Source organism: Mustela putorius, unplaced genomic scaffold, assembly GCF_011764305.1.
Source record: "Mustela putorius furo isolate JIRA1106 unplaced genomic scaffold, ASM1176430v1.1 tig00003863_pilon_pilon_pilon, whole genome shotgun sequence".
NCBI classification, from domain to species: domain Eukaryota; kingdom Metazoa; phylum Chordata; class Mammalia; order Carnivora; family Mustelidae; genus Mustela; species Mustela putorius.
Window position 1 is genome coordinate 2,680,700 of NW_025422015.1, and position 24,878 is coordinate 2,705,577.

Consider the following 24,878-nt stretch of genomic DNA (forward strand, 5'->3'; position numbering starts at 1 on the left):
AATAAGAGTGTGCCCTTTGGGATCAGACTGCCTGAATTCAACCCTTGGGCTTCATATCTGGGAAAGTTATATTTTGTCTTTCAGTTTCCTTACTGGTAAGGAATATCCCCTTATTGGGGATAATAGTAGTATCTACCTTAAAAGATGGATGAAACTAAATGAGAATATATGTAAAGTCCCTGGCCTTTACTAAAGCACTCAGTAATATTAGCCATTATTTTCCACACCTGCTACATATCATAATAGTGTTCAATAGTCATTTTTCTCACCAAATAGGTATTGTGTTGTATTTATGTTGTTGTTTGAAGCAATTAAGAGTTTTTCTATCATTAGATTCTTGAAGTCCTTCTAGTAGGACCCTCTCTATCTATAAGCCCTGGTGTCTTTTTCCTCTTCACAGCTATTTTCTCAAAGTATTTGATTCCTGGCTTTAGCATAACTTCTCTTTTAGAGATTTATATGGCTGTTTTTTGTGACCCCATAGTCATATTTCCTTCTCATTAGAACATTTTTGTGGTTCTTTAAAATGAAGAAAATTTTATGTAATTTTATGCCTAATCAGATATCTTACACTGCACAATACATTTATCTGATGGAAAATTTGAAGTCACCAACACCACATGTAGGCAATTTTTTGGATTTGTAATGAACTTGGAAGGTCATTTCTATAGAAATTGCCCTCTGAGTGCCTGGTTGTGAATCTAGCATTATTTTGTTGGGAATTCTAATTCTATATATATATATAGCAATAAAGCAGTTTGGAATTTGTTTTCATGTGGTCTTGCTTACATGTTTATTACCAGTTTTGTAGTTCACTTAAGTTTAGTTTTAAAGATTTCCAAACTCTTCTTTTAAAGTTATGAGTTACTAATTTTACATTTAGAAAGCCTTTATTAACACAGATCATGGAGATTAGAATGAAATCTAGGTACTGATTATCCAGAATTCACTCTTTTCTACTTTAATTTAGGAACTCTTTTTGTGGTTATTAATTATGAATTATAACTACTTTTGCATTTTATTTACAGAAATTCTGGGAGTTTTTTCATTTATGAGTAAATGAAATTAACCTTACATTTCCAACAAATCTATTTTTTTAACTTCTCAGTGATCCTCAAATTAGATAATAATCAAGACTGAGATATTTTAAATGGATGCATAATGATGAAGAATAGCCAGGTAATATTAAGACATCATTAGTTATAAAATCAAAATTTTGGTACTGGCATATAAATAGACATGAGGTCAGTGATATAGCACAGAAATTATAAGATAAGATAATCACAACTTAATGGGGTAGAAAAAGATGAGTAAATGAAAAGTCTGGAACAAATGGCTACTTGGAGGAGAAAAAATACCTTTTTAGAGGTTCACCCCAATATATACTAAAAGTCCAGATAAATTAAGGAGGTGAGAACTTTAAACCACAGGGAAGTAAAAGAAAATGTAAATGGATATTTATTATACTGTTGGCTGATTAGGACTCTTCATATTAAATCAGTAGAAGAAATTATTTTAAAAAGGAAAAAATATCGAAAGAATTGACTAAAATTTGTGAAATTGTGAGATGCCAAAGAACAGCATTAATATGAAAGTCAAGTATATTGTGGAAAATGTTTCTAGAAATATAACTAGGGGCGCCTGGGTGGCTTGGGAAGAGTCCTATATCCAGCTCCCTGCTCAGCAGGGCGTCTGCTTCTACCTCTGCTTCCCCCCTCCTTGGCTTGTGCTCTCTGTGCGGTGTCTCTCTCTCTCTCTCTTTCTAATAAATAAAATCTTAAAAAGAGAAACATAACAGAGAAATTAAAGTTGAGAGAGAAAGAAATTTCCTTAAAGTCCCCCTAGTATCAGGTTCGAATACAAGTCTGGCAAACTTAGAGGTTAACTCTTATTTCATTAAGGAATACAGCAGAGCTGTTAAAATGCTGTTTATGGGGGAAATCTTTGTAAAAATTTTAAAAGTGACTGATAGAATTAATGGATTTTTCTTCTTTCATTTATGTTATTTTCTACACTGAGTGTACATTAGTGTTATGATTGGAAAAAAGAATTTTTGAAAAATAAGTATAAACTGGGGAAGAGTGACTTGGGGGGGAATTTGATTTATTGTCCTTAAACCTAGAGAAGTAATGGATATGAATCTACAGGTTAGATAGGTATGTAGTTATATCTAACATTAAATTATGGGCCTTTTGTTAATCTCTAATAGCTATGTAGATTTGTGCACATAGACTTTGTTTCAAAGATTGTTTTGAATGATTTGCTATTGATGACATTGTTCTTCATTTTGTTCCTTTTCTTGCTTCAAATTTTACTTATTTAGTTTTACTCTTTTTTTTTTTTTAAGATTTTATTTATTTGTACAAGCAGGGGGAGGAGCACAGGAAAAGGGACAAGCACACTCCATGCTGAGCACCCGCTTGCTCCTCAACCTGGAGATCATGACCTGAGCCAAAATCAAAAGTTGGTCATTTAACCAACTGAGGCACCCAGGCACCCCTCTTTGTATTTTAAAGAGACTGATATTTCAAATGGGTAACAGTGATTTCTGGAACGTTTATTTTATTTATAGTTCTATTTTACTAGGGAATTGAGTAAAATATGTTTACTTTTCTCTTTCCCTCTAGATTAAATCTATTTAGCAGAGTAGTTGAAATGAAGAACTATTTAGGGAGATTCTGGGTATATAATCTGTTCAGTAAATCCTCTATTTTAGTTTTATTCTTTAAACCTAATTGTTTTATTATATGTGTAATTTATTAAATTCACCAAATGCATACTGATATCTACTGAGTGCCAACCATCATTGTCAGCTTTTAGGCAATATTTAGGACAAAAAAGACAAAATCTGGTACATACAGAATTTATTATATAAATTGTAGGGGTGGGAAACGGGCAGGAAATAAACAGTGAACATATGAGCAAATAAATATATGCAATCTGTTGATAAGTGGTGGAAAAAGAGCAAATACAGAGCTGAGTAAAGAGGGACCAGGAGTTCTAAGTGGTAGTAGGGAAGGAGTTGCAGTTTTCAGTGAACTGATCAGGTTAGGCTTCATTGAGAAGTGACAGAAATCTGAGAAAAAAGTTGGAGAAGGTCAAGAAATTAGCTATATGTGGGGAGAGTATTCTACCTAAAGGGAACAGCCAGTGCAGAGACCCAACATGAGGAACATTCTTTCTGTGGGAGAATGGGGGCAGGGGATTAGAGTGGCTGGAGCAGATTAAATAAAGGGTCTCAAGTAGTAAGTGAAATCAGAGATGATGAGAGACAAGATTATGCATGGCCTTAGTAGGCTTGTTGTGTAATGTAAAGGATTTGGTATTTATTCTGAATGAAAGGAAGATCATTGTAGTTTTGGGCACAGGAGTGATGTAAGGTTGCTTCTGAAGTTCACTACAGTCTTACTAGCAGAGGTGACATTTTAACTGGCCTTAAGAAAGTAGGAAAGAATATGCCAAGTGAAGGAAGATAGAAATTTGCTTTGGCAGCCTTAATTTAAGAATATTTCTCATCACCATACTTCGGAAAATAAATGTACTTTCAAACCAAGTCCTATATGCTACTTGATTTAAGGTTAAAACTATAATAATGTCATATAAGGAACTTACTCCTTTGTGACCCCTTAGATCTGTTTAGCCATGCTCATTTTAAAAATTGATGTTCTAGTTTAATAAAATTTAAGGAGTTTCTATAATCCAAGAGACATTTCCTTTTTACTCAAAAATCCAATTAGTCTATTAACAGTTTCTTTAGAAAGTGAATAATTGCCATTTTGCCTTTCTGCCATATAACTATAGATTAAGTTGAACCATCTTGTGTATGTTATTAACTAAGATTTTTTATTTAAAAGGTTCTGCACTCAGTTGTGGGAAAAATGAGTAAGACAGAATTTCTTTCCTTAGGGTATTTAAGATCTGGAAAGGGAGATAGACATTATGCAAATGGTATAGTAAAAGAAAATTTGAATTCATTGGATCAGAGTCCTAGAACATCCTTCTCTCTACCTTTGTAATAGTTCTCTACCTATTTGATCTGGTTGGGCCTACAAATTCAGCCTCCTCAGGTTAACTTCAACTTTTGAACCATACTTTTATTTTCTTCTTTAACTCCCTCTATCAAGTTTATCCAGCAAGTTATTACTGATGAATTCTACATTCTGTTCTCTCTTGGTTATCTTCAGTTACTGTTACACAAGTTTGTAATTTGTCTGAAATCAAGGACTTGGCTGGGATAGAGTCATAGAATAGATATTCAGCAGTTAATTGGTAGCCAAGCATAACAAAAGGTAGTACAGAATTATAGTTTTAACTATAAATATATTTCAAATAATGTCTCTGGAAAGTTTGATTTGTAAAGCTGACTATAAAGGAGCTTTTTGAAAGGGATATTCTTTCTTTTTCAGTTGACTCCTGAAATAAAAATTAAGATTTAAACCTATTTTAGAAAGATTCAGGAAAAAACCATTTAAGAGAGCAGCAGCATTTCTCTTTCTCTTTGCTTAAGTTTTTTTTGCTTAGGAAATAGTCGGTCAACTCCGATTTTTAAATGGTCTTTATAACAAATTTATTTTTAAAAATTTTGACATATATGCATGTACTTGATCATTAAATTAATTTTGATATTGTAATTATTTTTACTAATCATATTTTTATACTTGGACAGTATTGAATGTCTTTAAAAATTTGTCATTTTGAGAACTTTGTAAATTTTGGATGGAGGGAATTAACTATATCTTGGTAACACTGTCAACATTTGTGTCATTTGTCATCACTTAATTTCTTACAGATTAAACAGGTGAGTCTGAGATATCATGGATCTTTAATATTTGGATAAGATCCTTAGAATTGGCTAAGTTCTCCTTTGACAAGACAATTGATGTCTGTGGGTTTGTGTGATTCTTGGTTTGTGTGATTCTTGATCTAAATCAGTTTGGAACCAAAACACTAGAGGAAGTCTTTTACCAGAAGATTTCTGTGCATAAGGAAAAATGTATCAGGTTTGTTAGAAACAGTAAATCACTGTTATTGTGTAACCAGCTTAAGCCTAAATAAACTAATTTACAAATGTCAGAGCTTATCTCAGATATTCCCAGATGTTAAAAATAAATGGTAGCATAGAATTTATGTGCTAATAGCAAAGAGGTATATTCTGCTAGAATATAAAATAATTGATGTAGTAAAAGAACATGTAAATGTAATGTAATTATTCCTTGAAATGTAATGCAGAGCATTTTTCTACATTTCTCTTCACAAGTCCCCAAGATTTTTTTTCTTTCTTTTAAATATAGTGTGAGCCAAACACTTACTGTACAGGAATAAAACAATAAGTACTGAGATTTTTTATGTGATGCCAAGATACTTGTATTTTATCCACTTTAGGACATAATTGCTGGACTCTAAATCTAGGTTAAATAGTATTTTGTAGGTGTGTTTAAATTTCTTTGGGACTAAATTCAAGCGAAAAGCTGCAGTGCTTACCATACAAAGTAGATGGCAGTCACGGTCAGAAAAAATGCCTTATATTAAAAGTAATTTTAAAAAGTATATTAAAAGGAATCTATAAGTGAATAATGTGCCTGCAGATCAGTCAACATATTTATTGAGCACCTTCTTTATTTAAGATTATCAGAATAGAAAATACATTCCAATAGAAAACATTTTGGGCTGAAGTCAGTACATCAGGCTCTGAACAGAAGATAAACTTCAGTCATATCTTGAAAGATGGTTAAAATGGATGAGTTGACCAAAAAGGACTAATAGGTTCTAGAGAAAGAATCATTATACGGGTGTTTGGCAAGGTCCTCAGTTTAGTTACTTTTTAAAATAATGCAATGAATTATTCCTCTCTCTTCATTTGTGCATATTTTTTTAAAACATCATTTGGCATGTCAAATTTAATGTGTTCAAGAATTGCTGGTTGATGAAAAGTAGAAATTGCTGGATCCAGTTTTAACTGCTTTTGTTGGAAACTATCTCATGGGGGCATTTTAAAGAAATAATGTGTAAAATGGTTTTGGTTTTTTAAGAGTACTAGTCAGAGAGTAAAGAAGTCTAAATTTTAATCCTAGCTTCATGTTATACACTTTGTGACTTCAGTCATATAAACTGACTTGGCTTATTTGTAAAATTAGGGTAATAGTGCCTGACTTAATTACCCATAAAACTGAGAGCCATAAACATTAGAAAGCATCTCTGTTTTTACAACATTTGAGAAGTTGGAATATGTGAATGCTTAAAAGATGATAATTAAGAAAATTAATTTCTGTATTATACTCATTTCCCCCCTTTTTCTCTTGGTAGCGGATACTTTGTTTTCACGGAAGCTGAATGGGAAATACAGGCTTGAACGACTTGTTCCAACAGCAGTATATCAGCACATGAAAATGCATAAACGAATTCTTGGACACTTGTCATCTGTGTACTGCGTAACTTTTGATCGAACTGGCAGACGGATATTTACTGTAAGTAATTTTTGAAGTATTATCTTAATTCATATATGGCATTGAAGAAACATCGCTTATAGTTGAACTTGAAACAGAACTTTCATGTTTTGTCTTCTAATGAAAAACTGGATATTCAAGTAATTTTGTTTACTATGATAAAAGATTTTACTTGAAGTTGGACTTGATTCAAGTTTGGAAAGTTCCTAAATGTTGTAGTACAGGTACAGCTATATGATGGTGCTATATTATGAATAAGTGTGAGTCCTGACATTATATCAAATATGCAGTCTAACATTTTATAAAAATACCATATAATAACTTAAACCCTGTACCAGGGACTTTACGAAAGTGTGTTAAGCAAATTAGAGGAGATTATTAAATGTATCTTTTTATATTATCCTTAGTACCTCATTCTTCAGTATATTTGATGTTGTGTTTAAAGAGTCTCTTTGGGCTTATTTGCTCTTGTTTCTTTTAACCTGTTAAATGAAGGAAAGCAAAGCTTTTCAGCTTTAACTGAGAAAATTACCTTTGGAAATATTTCTGTTTATTTTTAGGTGATTAACTATTATATACACTAAGGGTAGTAGTTACTACACTTTTCCTGTACTTAAATGCTCCCCTGTAAGCTAAAGGTATGCTTTCATTCACAAAGTCCTTAATTTTCTTTGAAGTAAGAAACTGGGAAATGGAAATTATAATGGAAATTCCTTTCTCTGTCTTTGGAGAGCAGCTGCAAATTTTACACAGTTGGGTACAATTACAGATTCCTCTTTTAAATAAATATGCTTGTAAACTGAGATTTATTTATATCTGCTTCCCTACCCATGTACCTAGTCACCTGTAAAATAGCATAAACAGCAGGATGTGGGAAAGGATTTCCATACATATCTTTTCCCTGGCTCTAATCCACTCAGGCATTTGCAGATCATTTCTTAGATTAGTATTCTCCTCTTTCACCTTTTCTTTTATCTCCATTGTTCTCTATGAAGCAAAATAAAAGTGAAATTTTCTGATAGGTTATTATTTTTAAAGGGGAGAACAGGCATCTATATATTTGCTAAAGTGCTTGATACACTTTAGCAAATATATTTGTTTTCAAATGGTAATGGAAAATTACATTTACCTCTTTCAAGCTCAGTATACCAATATTTAAATTCACGTCTCAAAACAAAATAAATTTGGTATTTGTAATGTTCAAAAGAATCTTTCAAAAATAGTAATAAACTGAAATAACAAGAAAAAAGCATTACATTGTGTTTGTACTTCATTTTGCCAAGGATAAAGTTACGCCATTGCATTGAGGTTATAAAAATATATGACTTAATTTTTTATGTTAGTGAAGTATCTTGTGGGGATTCTTTAAAAATGATAGGATGGTAAGTATTTATTTCTTGTAATTTATGAAGGATTATGTGTTTTGATTTGAATTAGAGAAATAATCTAGAATTTTTTCGAGGGAAAATGTAGTGAAATAATGTGCTGTTGCTATCTCCTGAGTTTAGTAGGTGGTAGGTAAGGAGCTGGAAGAGCAGCATTTTGAACCAAGGGATAGCAAACTACTCCTGTGGGTCAAAGCCAGCCTTCCACCTGTATTTGTAAATAAAATTTTATTCAAACAAAGGCATGCTTAGTTGTTTCACATATGTATAGCCTACATTTGCTTTTGCGCTACCAAATGGCAGAGTTGAGTAATGACAAAGGCAGGCACATGTGAGTATTTATGACTGCAAAATTGAAGATAATTATTGGCCCTGTATAGAAAAAAATCGGCATACAGCCCCTGTGCTAGACATTTAATTTCTACTTTTAGGAGCTTTTAATTTGGGGAGAAGGAATGACATGTGAAGAAGTTGTTTTCTGAATATTTTTCTTTATTTGAAGACACTTTTTTTTTTTTTTTAAGACTTTATTTATTTATTTGACAGAGAGAAACCACAAGTAGATGGATAGGCAGGCGGGGGGGGGAGCAGGCTCCCTGCCGAGCAGAGAGCCCGATGCGGAACTCGATCCCAGGACCCTGAGATCATGACCTGAGCCGAAGGCAGAGGCTTAACCCACTGAGCCACCCAGGCGCCCCTATTTGAAGACACTTTTAAAAGGGAAGAAAATTATCTCCGTATTATTTTATAAGAATCTTACCAGAGTCTAAAATTGAATTTTTTATGTATGTGATATAATTTACTAATTGGGCCAAACTCATAGTCTTATTTGTAGTTTTTTACTGCTGGTTTGCAGTTGTAGATTCCAAAATGCTACCATATGATAAAAAATGCTTAGATATGAAAAGTACTGTTATTTAAAATTTCCTTGTATTTTTATGGTTATCTCAAGTGGCAATAGGATGCCTATGAGTTCACTGTTCTATTAACTTCATAAAGTGGGATGGCTGCTGGGTATTCCCTCATTCCACTGGAAACACACTAGCCACTGACTAATGTTTTGAAATTGGTGTTGAAAACTGATGAGATAAAGCTTTAGGATAGTAGGTCATGAATAACTAATGAGCGGTTCCTATGAGATTCCTATGTTATTTATTGGAATAACAGTTCAGTAATAGATGAACCGGTTTTACTTTTTTATCTGTTTGGTATTTGAAGACCTTACACATTCCTGAAGTTTTCATGTAGATGTATTTGCAAGTTTTTTTCCAAGGGACAGATTCTCTTGGGTCCTTTCTGAGTGACAGCTAGAGGCAGTATGAATAGCACTGTGTTTAAGACCATCAGCTTTGGCATTAGATGGCTCACATTATCTCACCACTGTAATCTTCAGTATTCTCATCTCTAAAAAAGGAGGAAGAAGGGCAATAATAATAATAATACCACCCCTACAAGATATTTGTATGACTACATGAATGGAATAATGCATGTAATTAGTATAGATCAAGATCTACAGTAAGAAGTCATTGTTTTAGTTCCTGCTGTTGATTTTATAGATAGATTTAAATAAATTTTATCCATTTTGTTTCTTAATTAAAATCTTAACTACAAATTTTGTACAGGATCTAAAATGAAGTCATTTGTAATTGATAAGTGAAATTTTGTATTAGGACAGTGTACAAATATTTTGTACTAGAATTTTTTTTTTTTAAGATTTTATTTATTTATTTGACAGAGAGAGATCACAAGCAGGCAGAGAGGCAGGCAGAGAGAGAGGAGGAAGCAGGCTCCCTGCTGAGCAGAGAGCCCGATGCGGGGCTCCATTCTAGGACCCTGAGATCATGACCTGAGCTGAAGGCAGCGGCTTAACCCACTGAGCCACCCAGGCGCCCCAATGTACTAGAATTTTTTAATTGTTTTTTTTCCACAGTACAATAATGAGAAGAACCCAGGAAGGGAGATAGCATAATTACTGAGTCAGATTTGCTTCCTAACTCGTAGTTTTTAAATTTGTTTTACTTGGTTTTAGAATCACTGCCTCAAATAATATTTACCAAAGAAAAACAGAGTTAATGAAATCTCTCAGGAGGAAGCCATTCACTCATAATACGAAAAAGTATGTTGAGGGCCATATGAAAAGATCCCCCGCCCATTTTTATAGATTTATTTATTCGAGAGAAAGAAAATGAGTGAGTGGAGGGAGGGGCAGAGGGAGAGAGAGAATTTCATTTAGGCTCTCCACTGAGTGCAGAACCTGACCTAGGTTTCAATCCCACAACCCTGAGATTGTGGGATTTTGTCCAAGTAGAAATCAAGAATCAGATGCTCAACTGACTGAGCCACCCAGGCACTACCGTCCCTTCACAGAGAAAAAAAAAAAAAACACCAAATGTATCTTTATTTTCAAATTAAAGCAAAAGAATATACAATATTTCCATAAATGCCCTAAGTTATAAACAATCTTCTAGACACTTAGGTTCTAGAAATGAAAGACAAAGTATCTGTCCCTGGAGAGTTTATAGATTGTCAGCAGACAATATTGATACAATTGATAAGAAGTTTGAATGGGGCTATATAAGATACTGAAATATCATAGGAGGAGAAGTATTGAATTCAGTGTGTTGTAGGAGATGGTAAGGGAAACTTCACCTCAGCTAAATTTAGCTGAATATTGCAGACCAGGGAAAGGCATTTATAAACCTTGGGAGAGTATAACATGTAGTTGTACATTACTAGATATGGCAAAGAATAAATGTGGATTATCATTAAGCAAGAACTGGAGATATTAGTGGGGGACACAATGATCAAGATCCTTGGTAGTGTATGAAAGGGAGTGGGTTTCTTTCCTGAAGGCAGTGGAGAGAAAATGACAGATTTAGACAGAAGAGTGAGTATAATTTCTCTTTTTAACAATCCCTTTGGCATTATTGTTAAGGATGGATTGAAACTAAATCTATATATAGAGGAATTGGTGAAAAGGTTCTGTCAGAATTGGTAAAGTGTTCTGGCAGAACAGTGAAAAGGTTCTGTTCAAGCCATGACGATTTCTTTCATCATGATGATTTCTTTCATCATGGCTTGAACAGAGTCACTATGAAAGTAGGGATGGGACTAGTGGATTAAAACTAGAATCTAGGATTTGAGAGTTTCATTTGAATCTAGGGAATTGAGAGAGAAGAGTATGGGATCACATGTTTTTACCTTGTGTGGCTGGTTAGAAAGTCTGTCATTTATAATGGTAGGGATTTAAATAGAGAAATTTGTGACTGTGGACATGTTAAATTTGAGATGGTTGTCTATACTGCCAAATAAAAATATTCAAGAGGTGTTGAATGCTCAGGAAAAAATTAAGGCTAGAGGATTCAGTTTGGGAATCATTGAACATGGTAATTGATTATACTACCTCATATATGTGTGTGACTAACTTTTAAAACAGCTGAAAGAAAAGGAGATGAGTCCGTTATTGAGACTGAGAGCTGCTTAAGAGGCCAGAGAAAAATAAAAGAAGTGGTGTCTTAAAAGACAAAGGATTAGGGATGCCTGGGTGGCTAAGTCGGTTAAGCAGCTGCCTTTGGCTCAGGCTCAGGTCATGATCCTGGGGTCCTGGGATTGAGCCCTGCATCAGGCTCCCTATTCAGCAGGGAGCCTGCTTCTCCCTCTGCCTGCTACTCTGCCTGCTTGTGCTTTCTCTCCATCTCTCTAATAAATAAATCTTAAAAGAAAAAAAAAAAACGAAGGATTAGTATTTTATAAAAGATGTAAACCTAAAGTAAATGAGAGCTGAAAGGCATTTTTTGGACTTGTCAATAAAAATAAAAAACTTTTATTTCAATATTAGGGATAGGAGATTACAGTGCATGGAGGAGGAGTTGGGAATTGAAAAATGGAGGAGACTTAATGCAGACTGCTCTTTCAAAAAGCTTGACAATTTTTAAGGGAAAAAAAAGACTTATCTGAAAATAGAGTACTGTTATTGAACTTCATACTTCTGTTACATTGTATCTTTTATGTTGCAGTGAATTTGTTTAGATATCTCTCTTAAGTTGTGAACTTCTTACTAACAAAGACTTTTCTGGTGAACCTTTTTAGATCTATAATGCCTCAGAGTATCTAGTGCATACATTAGGTGTAGAACAAATGATGAATGAATCAACCAGTCAATTAGAGAGATAAATATGAATAATGTTCTCTTGCAAGAACCATAGACTTACATACATCTGTAAGACAAATTCCCTTCTTGTATTGTTCTTTACACGGGTCTTTTTCTGTGCTTCAAACTTGCAAAGTCCATTTATGGTTTGGAGCCTTTGTAGTAGCTATTCCTTTTGCATGAAATTATGTTTTCCAAAATATGCCCCTGGCTAATTCCTTTATTAGCAGTCCCCTGTTGAAGGAAAAATCTTTTGGAGATTTTTTCCTAACTACCTTCCCTCTCTGTACTCTACCATCATTATTTATCCCAGTTAGGCACTTTACTATATTTTTCTTACAATATGTATCACTGTGTGAAATTATTATTTTTAAAATCTGGGTTTTGTGAGAGACCGCGCTACGGGCAGTGATGCACTGGGTGACTCTGCCTCACTGAGGAGAGTAATTAAATATGGGCAGAGAAAATCCTAAGAAGCCGAGAGGCAGAATGTCATCATATGCATTCTTCGTGCAAACTCACTGGGAGGAGCACAAGAAGCAGCACCCAGATGCTTCAGTCAGCTGCTCAGTTTTCTAAGAAGTGCTCAGAGAGGTAGAAGACTATGTCTGCCAAGTGGAAAGGAAAATTAGAAGACATGGCAAAGGTGGATAGGGTACACTGTAAAAGAGAAGTGAAAACTTACATCTTTCCTAAAGGGGGAAAAAAAAGTTAAAGGATCTCAGGGCACCCAAGAGGCCTCCTTCGGCCTTTTTCTTGCTTTGTTCTGAGTATCACCCCCCAAATCAAAGGAGAACATCCTGGCCTATCCATTGGTGATGTTTCAAAGAAACTGGGAGATAAGTGGAACAACACTGCTGTGGAGGACAAGCAGACTTAAGAAAGAAGGCTTTTAAGCTGAAGGAAAAATACAAAGAGGGTATCGTTGTGTACTGAACTAAAGGAAAGCTTGATGCTGGGGGAGTGGTGGGAAGCAGCCATCAAGGCTGAGGGGGCGGGGGTGGGGGGTTCATCAAGACTGAGAAAAGCAAGAAAAAGAAGGAAGAAGAGGAAGATAAAAAGGATGAGGAGTGGGGCGTTGTTTTTTTTTTTTTCTTATCTATTAAGCATTTAACCTTCCTGTACACAACTCATTCCTTTAAAAAAAAAAGAAAACTGGAAATTGAAATGTAGGCTATGTAAGATTTGTTTTTTTAAAACTGTCTGTTGCCTTTTTTTTTATAGTTTACACACTATCAAATGTATAGTCCTGTCCTGATGGTATTTTCAGTAACCACTAACTCTTCCTAGTATAGTATGAGGATTGTTAATTGACATGGAAATTGAAAGCAGGTTCTTGCTTGTGCACAGCAGAAACTAGTTTTGTGTGGGGGTGGTGGTTATGTCATCTTCAGTTGTCTCCAGTGCAGCTAATAAGAAATAATTGTTTTATTAATTGAATACCTCTCTGTAATTGCAAAAGAAAAAAAGTTACAGCTGTATTGTTCACATTGTGAATGCTTCTGAGTAAATAAAATTTTTTAATTAAAGATAGAATTGGGGTTTTGTTCTCAGTAAGTTTCATTAGGCTAGACAGGGACCTTAACTGACTAAAATAGGAACGCAAGAATCTATACTGATTTAGTTAAGTAAGTGAATAAATAAGTGAAAAAGGAGGAAAAACTGCTGTTGAATGTCAACTGATAATTGTAGAAAGAATGATAATTTGGCAACCATTGTAGTGGTGATTGATTCATTTGTATGTCATCAGTGGAGGCTAAGACTGATAGAGGATCTTATTTAAAGATCTTGGCCTAATCTTGCAATATGTTCCTACAAGGTATTAATTAAAAGGGGGAAACTTCAGCTTTACAGGGGAGAAATCTTGGAAACAACATGATAAAATTAGCTTCACATGGGCACCTGGGTGGCTCAGTGGGTTGAGCCTCTGCCTTCGGCTCAGGTCATGATCTCAAGGTCCTGGGATCGAGTCCTGCATCGGGCCCTCTGCTTAGCAGGGAGCCTGCTTCCTCTTCTCTCTCTCTTTGCCTGCCTCTGCCTACTTGTGATCTCTCTCTGTCAAAAAATTAACTTCACTGTGGTGAAATGAGTTGACATTGTGTGTCCCCTCAAGTGGTGCACTGAGAAATCTATCTGGTGGGATTCCTACCTAGACAGTATGACTTCTGATCATGAAGAAATAGTAAACAGACTGAGGCTTGGGGTCATCCTACAGATTCCTGAGGACAAAAAATTGAAAACTTGAGGGAAATATTCCAGATTGAAGGAGACTGAAGAGATAATTTAACTGAAGTGTAACATGTGTTACGATATGGGATCCTGGGGCAAAAAGGAAAAGGAAACATTGTCAAGATAGCAAGATAGCTGACAGAATTTGAATGGGATCTGTGGATTGGGTAGCAGTTATGTCAATATGGATTTCCCAATTTATGTAGATGATATCCTTTTTTGGGAGAAATACACGCTGGGATATTTAGAAGTGGCCTCATGTCTGCAGTCTGCTCTTAAATAATACATAAAAAAATTAATGGTAATGGGTGTGTGTGTGTTATATGAAGAGAAAAGAAGGGAAAAAAGGTGGTGATGGAGTAAATGCAATGAATTGTTAATAGTTGATTAATCTGGGTCATGGAGATATGGAAGACATTGGTACCTTTCTTGAAACTCTGTAAGTTTGAAATTAAAAATTATTCTTTCAAAAAGTTCTCTGGGGGGCACCTGGATGGCTCAGTTGGTTAAGCATCTGCCTTCAGCTCCAGTTGGGATCCTGGATCCTGGGATTGAGCCCTGCATCAGGCTCCCTGGGAGCCTGCTTCTCCCTTTGCCTGCCATTCTCCCTGCTTGTGCGTGAGCGCTGTCTTTGTCTCTGTAAAATAAATAAAAATCTTTTAAAAAGTACATGAGAAGTTGAGTGAATATTAAGTAAGTTTGATTATAATGAAAAGGAGAGCAAGATAAATTTATGAAAAACTGTGGGTCAAGGGGAAGGAGCTAGATAGATAGAATAAGTAGATGAAGATTGGATGTATAAGGAGCAGTTTATTTTGATCTATTTAGAAAGATAATTAGATTCACAATGAACAGATTCTACTTTTCATTGTGCAATATTTTAGCTAAGAGTCTTGGTTAGGGAACAGAACTGGGTCCTAGGGGTACTCGATAAACCCTGGTAGCAGGGGAAGAGTGATGAATAAGGAACTGGTTAGCTTCAGCCTCTCAAATAAAGAGAGGGTTCATAGATTTGCAGTATTACAGACTATGCATATCCTCTTTTTCTATAACAGTACTTGATATCCTGGGAGCAGGATTGGAGCAAGTGATAATTACTTTGATACAGGTGGATAAGAGTGAGAAAATCAGGCATGTGTTGAAATGATTAACACTGAAGTTTAGGATAATTTGTAAGGAAAATGAAACAGAGGTCTGATAGGTAAGAAAGAAAATCGCTGGCATCTTTTTGGGGGGGAAAAAAACAACAACAACACTGAACTAAATTTAAATTATAAGTACATTTTAGCTACTTGAAGAGCAAGCTGCTTTTTAGCCTGAATAAGAAAATGACCCATACATGATGTTTTTAACATTTAATTCAGTTTGTTTTAAAGACATCAAGAGTAAAATCTGACTCAAATCTGTGAAGTAGTAGCAAGAAAAATTAGAATTCTGGTTGATTTCTGTCCAGTAATGCCAGATTCTCCAAGATATCATAAGTTTAAATATCACATAATTTCTTTTTTTATTTCAAAGTAGTGGTCTTTGGTTGGTCTGCACAATTGATGCTTCTCTTTTAGCAGGGAAAGGTTTATTGATCTTTTTGCTTTTGAGGTCATCTGTATAGAAGTAACCTGCTGTACTGTTCCCAAATGTATGCGGTTTTCTACTTGAATAAGTCAGCCATTCTTTAGCATTTACTCTTCCACCCTGTAAAGTATTTTCTTCATCATTGAATAGTTCATACAGTTGTCACTTCTCGTTATCTAGCTTTTATTTTAAATAAGCAAATACATAATTACAAAAATTAGTAATTAAGTTAAGCCTTTCAAACTTGCCCTCCAGAAACTTAAATTTGGGGAGGGTAGATTTTAGGTTCTGCTTTAGTTTCTGCATAGAATTTAAATGATTCAAAGCCCTGTTACTGAAATTATTTCATAAAGTCTTCATAACATTATGTAGGACCTTTTTTTCTAGATTTTAAGGAGAATTTTAATGCTTAAGTCCATGAGAAAGTAGAAAACCATGTCACAGAGACCTGTGGAATTTTTCTTTACCAGAATACAAAAGTCGCATTGGTGGTATAGTGGTGAGCATAGCTGCCTTCCAGAATACAAAAGTCAAATATGTACCAGACATTGCCTAGGCTTTATTTATGGAGAATGTCCTTATTTGTTTTCATCTATATAGTTACCTCCTACACTTTTTATTCTGGCCAGACTTTGAAGTTTCCAAGAGGGATTCACAAAATAGGGTTTATTGTTCTAGATTTTAAAAAAATAAGAATAATTAGCCCACAGTGAAAGAGATCCTGTTGCATGCTTAAGGAAAGGTCTTTGCTGCCAACTATCTCCATACTCCACTTAATACTTAAAATTTTAAGAAAGAGAAAGAAAAACTGATTTTTTTTATTTTGTTTTTTCAGTGTTCAAGATTCATTATTTATACACCACACCCAGTGCTCCATGCAGTAATAACATGCATGCCCTCCTTAATATTCACCACCAGGTTTACCCATCCCCCCACCCATTTCCCCTCCCAAACCCTCAGTTTTTCAGAGTCCACAGTCCCTCACGCTTTATCTCCCCCTCCAGTTTACCCCAGTCACTTTTCCTTTCCTTCTCCTAATGTCCTCTCCATGTTATTCTTTGTGCTCCACAAGTAAGTGAAACCATATGATAATTGACTTTCTCTGCTTGACTTATTTCTCTCAGCATAATCTCCTCTAGTCCTCTACATGTTGGTACAAAAGTTGGATATTCATCCTTTCTGATGGCTGCATAATATTCCATTGTGTATATGGACCATATCTTCTTTATCTGTTCGTCTTTGTTGGAGAGGATGTGGAGAAAGAGGAACCCTCTTACAGTGTTGGTGGGAATGCAGGATGGTGTAGCCACTTTAGAAAACAGTGTGGAGATACCTCAAAAAATTAAAAATAGAGCTACCCTATGACCCTGCAATTTGTACTATTGGGTATTTACCCCAAAGATACAGATGCAGTGAAAAGGAGGGCCATCTGTACCCCAGTGTTCATAGTAGCAATGGCCACAGTCACCAAATGGTGGAGAGAGCCAAGATGCTCTTAACAGGATGGAAAAAACAGTGATTCTTAAATGTAATGTCTGATTCTATTTTCTTCCTTTGTCCTAAGTGACAGAGCACATTGATTATTAGAAAGGCACATAGTTTTATTGTATGTGTGGCTTCTTAAGGTGTGGCAGTGGAATAAACAAATTTATAGGGTATCTCAAGCTAAATTCTTATGTTTTGGCAAGTCTAAGTTTTGTTGAAGTCCCACTCTTTCTTACCAGGCATTTTCATAAATAATATCTACACTGCTGTTTTTTGGTTTTTGTTTTGTTTTGTTTTCAGAATAAAGATAAGGTAATTGTTTTTGCTTCTTTGGCTTTGTCCTTGCATTAAAAATGACATCCTCACATTAAAAAAAAAAAATCACTAAAAATTTGGTGTGACATTTTATTTGGGTATTTAAGTAAGCTAAAGCTACACATTCTTTTCGTTGTGATTTTTTTTTCCAGATTTTTTTTATGCAAGTTGGACTTAACTTAGGCAAATAATAATGTATTAATGAGCACACTTCCCACAATAATTATGACAAGTTTACATTATTGAAGAATTAAACTAGTGATATACTGCTCTCTTATGTTTGGATGGTGTTAAACACTAGTGTAATATTTAAATTTGACTTAGCATTTTCAGTTTTGCACCTAGCTCATAGATTTCTTCAAACTTAATGGTGGCTAAAAATACTACAGTAACCAAGTCTTACCTGCCTAAAATTTTTCTTTAGCTACGTTACTGGGTTAAATCCAAACTCTTTAACAGGTGTCTAAAACCCTCTGTCAGTCTTCCTCAGATAAAACCTTTCCAGCTTAATTTCTTGTTATTTCTGCTTATACTTTGTATTCCTAGCTTTTGTTAGCTAGGAACTTTGCTAGTCCCCAGTCCCTAAGAGCAATATTTAGATGTTATTAAAGAGAAATGACTACTCTGTTCTCCCCTTAGGCATTGGAGCTTTGCTGAAAAAACTTGTCCCTTGAGGTTTTTCTAAAATCATCCTATCTGATTTTAGCATAACTTTCATTTTGCTCACAGATTTTTTCCTTTTTTCTTATTACGGTTATCCCACTTTATTTCAAACTTTATTCACTTTTTTTGGCTCCTTTCTTTTGTTTCCCCCTTTTCCCATTTTAGGAAATAATCCTTTTATTCATATAATTTCTTTCCAGTTTACTTTAAAATTGTTATTTCTACCATATCTCTTTCTCCTTCATACATCTTAGAAGCCTATGTATTCCTCCTAGCCAAGGCCAAACCCCATGTCTGTGTTGTTTATCTTGTCCTTTTCACCATTTACATAACACTGGTTTTATTGTAGTGTGCATAACACTTTTTAAAAATCTTGATTCAAAGACTATAATGTCCTACTCTTTGATTTATTATTGGCCTTACTTACATTTGAGGTAGACTTGGGAAAGAAAGTGCATCTGTTCAGATACTGCTCTACATTTTGTCCTTTTTTTTTTTTTAAGAATTATTTCATCAGTTTTTAATAATCCTTCCACATTCAATTTCAACATGTGTATAGTGCTCTAAAAATGTTTTCCCAGTAAATTTAATTATTCTTGTGCAGTCCTCTTCGATTATACTGTATTTATATTTCTGATAGTCATTTTAAAAGAACTTAGTTGAATCTGTCAGATCGTCTTTAGTTTCACATTCCCATAAAAATAAATTTGTGATCATAAGTAAGTGATGCATGAAATAGAAATTGTCAAAGGATGCTTTTGAGTTCTGTTTGAAATTCTGCCAGGAGCTCAGGGGAGTAGGAGTAAGGGTGGGGACAGGGTATTACTTTATAGGTCATAGAAGAGAACAGTGAAGAAAAATTTCCCTAAAAGGTCAAAGATTTCTCTCCTGCAGTTGAATGGAAGAAGGGTCAGTTGGAATAATGCACAGTTAGGGAAAATGTGCATAGTGTTGCTTTATTTTAGCACTTGGCTAAATAGAGAAAAAATATACTAAACTATATTAAATTGATGAGATTACTAAGTAATAAAGTCAATACAAATATAATGGGACTTCTTGTTAGATTTTACTTGGTGAAAAGTCACTGAATGCTGGTGTTAGATCATTGGTTGTTACTACTCTTCATTAAAAGCTGGCATTTTGGTCAAAAAGGTGTTTGGTTTTTGGTTTTATTTTTGTTAACGTGAAAAATACGTGAAACACCTTCTATAATAGAATATAAAGTAAATTCTTGTTCAAATACATAACAACAGAATGAATTTTATTAGTATTGTGGAGCATGATGAGATGTCATGATTTTACTTTTTCATATATTCTACCAGTATTAGCATATTGAAAATTTTATTTTTGTTGTGAGTTTATGATTTATTTATTTATTTTTTAAGTAATCTCTGTCCCCAACTTGGGGCCCAAACTCAAAACCCCAGAATCAAGAGTCACATCCTCTACTGACTGAGCCATCCAGGCACCCCTGTTTTTGTTGTGAATTTAGATCAGAGCCAAATATTGCCTTAATTTTTAGAAGATAAAGTGAATAAATTGATTTAATTTGTGGAATTTAAGAAGGAGTTGAATAAATGAATTTAATAAATAAATGCTTTAAGGTCTTTCTTTATTCATCAAATGCCTAATACAATTCCTGTGTGCCAAGTGGTAGGCTGACCAGCTTTCTGGAAGTCATGGCCTGCTACAGTTCCTTTTTCACTTTCTACAGATAGCCATGATATAATCCTCATCACTTTAATTCCCCAAACAGCTATTGTGTCCGTATCTTTTGCTCTTTCTCTTCTTCTGTAATAATTTCAATTATATCATTCATTCTCTCCTACCTGTACTACTTCAACAACTTTCAGATGGCCTTTGACTTTCTATCCTAATTCACACTTACGCCAACAGTATCTTTGGAAAACATAAATCTGATCCTGATACTGATTGTAATCTTAAGTGATCCCCATTATAAAACATCATTTATTGGTATACCATAAAAGGTCCTTCACAGTCTTTCCCTGACTTCATCCTCATGCCTTTGCTTCACACTGTGTTAACATACAGACTACTGCAGTGCTCATATTCATATTTTCATGCCTTTGATCAAATTTTTCCCTCTAATTGCCATATGGGATGTTTTTGCTCTTTTTAAAATAGTAAGAATATTGCTAAAGTAAAAGTAAGAACCACCAACAAAGCAGTGGTAGTAGTCCATAGCTATTATTGCCAGACACTGCAATGTTTTTGCAGCAACCTTATGAGATAGGTATAGAAAAGACATTGGAGGCCTAGGGAACAGGTAATTTGCCCAACATTAAACATGTAGAAAGTGGTCCTGATAGGTTATGAACTGAGACATTTGATCCTGCTGCAGTCTCTTCTCAAGGCTACTACACTACATTGCCTCTTTATGCAGAAGACAGTGTCTAGGCATCACTGCTTCTGGATTCTTCTCCAGATCCAGATCCTGTTTCTCCACCTTTCAGGACAAACACACTGCTTCCTGGTTTGGATCTCTTCTGATTAATAGTATAGCACTTTGGACATGTTATTGCATTTATACTCTTCTGCCTTGCTTCCTGAGGACAGGAATACTGTGTCTTAGCATCTCATCTTTGTATCTCTAGTGTTCAGCACATATTTAATCTCAAAGCAGATGAATAAATGAGTACATGGGTAACTGAATTTTAAAGATAGAAGGAACCTTAGGGATCATCCAATTTAACAACTTTGTTCTATGGATAAAAAGCCTGAGATTACATAAATGTGGTAAGAATACCATATTTTAATGTAGATAATTTACCAAAGTTTTATCACTAGTCTTTAGTGGTTGATAATCCACTTCATTTGCTTCAAACCTCAGTTAGAGGCACATGAGTTAATTGAAAGTCTTCTAGGTGGTGCTGGCAGAATCTGATTTAGGATACACATGTTCTGTTAATATGGTGTGATTATTTATATGTTGTATCATTAGTATGAAGGCAGTAACATATCTGTATCATGTTTTTGTGAATCTTCTTTCTAATGTCAGGTTTAAGAATTTTTGTTAAGTTTTTAAGATTTAGATTGGAAGGTTGTAACATGCCACCCTTGAAGCCTGTTGATAAGTTTGAATCTGGGAAATGGATGTATGAGGCTAGTGACACTGTTCCCTACTTCTTTATGTATTTAAAACTTTTCAAATAATGAACAATAGGAGAAAATATTGAGAGTTTGGTAAAAGAGTATTAATTTAGAGCTACAAAATGAATATGGAAAATTAGAAAAGGAAAAAATAATAGAGCCTAGAAGTTCTGATCTCTTTTTGATTATGTGAAATTGAAATGTTTATTTGTAAATATAGGTATTCATAGAAAACCATTTTATCTTTTACAATTTCTTTCTGAGCTTATGCTACTATAGCAGTGTAAATGTATAATTTAGGTATTTTTATTGACTTCATACATATTTTTTTTTTTTTGAAAACTGGCTTTAGTGATTTTATATGTAATATATTTAGCTGAAGATCACTGATGGGAAATTCATATATATATTGTTTTTAGCTTCCTAGGAGAAAAAGCCCCAAATTAGCTTACTTTCATTTCTGTATAACAGTAACATAGGATTAGTCACTATTGTATACTACTTTTGTTCTATTATAATTTTGGTCTATTACTTCAGAAGTTCAAGTTCTTTCACAAGATCCGGGATAAGAGGTCACCATGGCTGCTGGATAGGGAGTCATAGGTAAACATTATTAACATCCTACTTCTCCTGTTAGATTGGTGGACACACATGCATTTTTTTATGTGAATGATTTAATAGCCTTGTATAGAGCAAAATTCCTGAAACAAGTATTTCACATTTTAGTATTTAAAAATGTAATTGTTGGGAAGTGGACACTGCAGATACAGTTTCTTATGCCTGTTCAGAATTTGAATAAAAATTTATAGAGTTAATTCCATTAATACACATTTTTATTTTAAGGGTTCTGATGACTGTCTTGTGAAAATCTGGGCAACAGATGATGGGAGATTATTAGCTACTTTAAGAGGACATGCAGCTGAAATATCAGACATGGCTGTAAACTATGAGAATACCATGATAGCAGCTGGAAGTTGTGATAAAATGATCCGAGTCTGGTGTCTTCGAACGTGTGCACCGTTGGCTGTTCTTCAGGGCCACAGTGCATCTATAACGTCACTGCAGGTAATTGTTTTAATCCCTGTAAATTCCTTTTGATTATAATTTATATTTTAAGTAACCTTTGTAATCCCTTGTAATAAAGCCAAGTAAAATGAAGAAAGAAATATTTTTTTCTTGCTTTTTAAATACATGGACTTCAAAAAACATCGTAGTTAATACCTTCATCAATTCTGGATGTTTTCTAACTCTGTTTTTTATAGTTGCTATTTATTTGGTAAAAAGTGGGTTTATTTTTTGGATTATGTCACTCTTACAAAGATTTTTTTTTCTTCATTTGTTTTTCAGTTCTCTCCATTGTGCAGTGGCTCAAAGAGATATCTGTCTTCTACTGGGGCAGATGGCACTATTTGTTTTTGGCTGTGGGATGCTGGAACCCTTAAAATAAAGTCAGTTGCTCTTTTATTTCATAGAATAAATTGTTTAATTTAATGGTTAAAATTCCAGTAGTATAAAGTAGTCAGTAATAGAAAATTTATTTATTCTCCTCGAGTAAGTAACAAAAATGCATTCACTGACCTGTTTGATTTTCATGTCCCGTCCCCCCCATGCCCGCTTTTTTTCATGCTTCAAAGAAAGTTTCTTATGTTAACATGTAACATGTTTGTTTGCTGTTGTTTTTTCTTTTTGAGGGGGGCCTTCTTTTTGCTAGCCTTAACTGTTTCCCTCAGAACATACTTGTTTTATTACCACTCCTTTCTGTATGTGGCATAGTTTCATCTCAATAGCTGTTTCTGGTACTGAGAACATAATCTTAAGAGTGGCAAAGGCTGTTCTTTAGAAGAATTGCAATTATTTCTGTCATTACTTCTGTAAATTTTAGATTTTATTATAGATCTCAGGAAACTTAGGAAAACCAATTGATTACATTTTCACTAAATTACATCAAGATAGTTAGATGTGTCTTTCCCCCAATCCCACAATAACATCTTGCATTTGTGCTTTCTCTTGTTTTAGTAATCTTGATTTATTAGAACAGGTTGGCTAAACATTATTATTTTTTGATTAAGGACAATGAGACAAGAAAGGTTAAAAGACTTTCCCATAGTTAAAACAGTTTTAAAAAATTGGCAAGGCTAGCATTAGAACAATACTTCCCTGCCTGTTGGTCCCATGCTGTCTATGCCATGCCACCTCCCAAGTGGGTGTAGTAGGGAGATGAAATGCTATGCTTTGCCTCAGAGACAGTCAGTGAATGGAGAAGTGGTACATCCGGTTATGCAGTGTCAGAATGTTCATCTCTGTGTTCTCATGTAGAATATAATTCAGATTAGAAGGTATATCTTAGTAATTCTATCTGACTTCTGTGTATAAATTATCAACCCAAGTCGAGTAATTTGTGAAAGTCTTTATTACTTCAAAACAGTAGCATTTATTTAAGCTTTGTGAATATTAACATTTCTGGAGAGTGCCTCTTACAGCAGGGCATTAGGAGGCCTTGGCAGCTAGAGTAACAAAACTACTTCATTTGCAAAAAGGATTCTGATCAAAGATGCGGTTCCTTGGAGAAAGCAGGTTGATTTCATTTTAGTTGCATTCTTAATATTTAAAATATTAAAGATTTTCTCTAGACATTTAGATAAAAGTTTAAGTATTTTACTGATGTGTATGGATAATAGCAACAGTTAATTGTTGTTTTCCTTGGAGTATTCTTTGCCTCCTAATGGACCAGATTGGGATACCATTGTCTTTTCGTGTTTTGTTTTTGTAGAGAAGAAAAACGTGACTAACAGTCTTCAAATTAGTATAGGAACAAATATGTTTTTACAAAATTAAACTCTGACTTTGTGCTTCTTGAGCATTACATTGCTAAGTACAATAATATTTATCTGGATTCTTGAGAAGTGAATTATTCCATATAAATGATTTTTTTTCAGAACCTTTACGTAGATTCACCCATTAACCAACTACCCTAACCACATTTTTAACATAAATATGTTTTTTAATGTAAAAGTAAGTAGAGAAGTATATATAATTTTCTGCTAGTTTTTTCCTTAACAGTTTATCATAGTTATTTATAATAATTTTAATGGCTGCATTATGTTCCACTGACTTGTTATTCCATACTTTGCTTCATGATCCTCCTATGTTTGGACATACCAGTTTTTTTCTGGTTATTTAGAGGTAGTATTCTTTCTATTTGTTGTTAAAATTGTCCTTAAAAGCTTTTAATCTAAAGTTACCCACAAAGGAGTAATTTTTTCCTACTTATAGGCTGTGGGACACCTATTTTCTTTTCCATTTTTACTCATGGGTGATAGCTGCCAAAAATTTTGGCCGGAGTAGATTATGACTGTCATATGGGTTTTAATTACTCACCAAAGGCAGAAATTGTATTCAGCTGTAATGCTTCTATGTAATTTGATGGGGAGGTGCCTTCAGCAACCCAGTCTGCATTAATTGAGAAAATCAGTTCTGTTAGTAAATGAAACCTATTTTGGAAACCCAAATCTCTTGATAAATTTG

General features: G+C 34.3%; 1 protein-coding gene and 1 pseudogene across 5 annotated transcripts in view; both read left to right on the plus strand.

Annotated features, from left to right (window-relative positions):
- Positions 1-24,878, plus strand: part of LOC101687504 (pleckstrin homology domain interacting protein) — a 129,266-nt gene that overhangs the window by 24,050 nt on the left and 80,338 nt on the right. For all 5 annotated transcript variants that reach the window (XM_045066237.1, XM_045066232.1, XM_045066234.1 and 2 more), the window contains 3 exons: positions 6,304-6,464; positions 22,197-22,418; positions 22,701-22,801. In XM_045066237.1, the coding sequence (XP_044922172.1) occupies positions 6,304-6,464; positions 22,197-22,418; positions 22,701-22,801 (484 nt within the window). The remainder of the gene's footprint in view (positions 1-6,303; positions 6,465-22,196; positions 22,419-22,700; positions 22,802-24,878) is intronic.
- On the plus strand, positions 11,523-14,718 carry LOC101672887 (annotated as a pseudogene).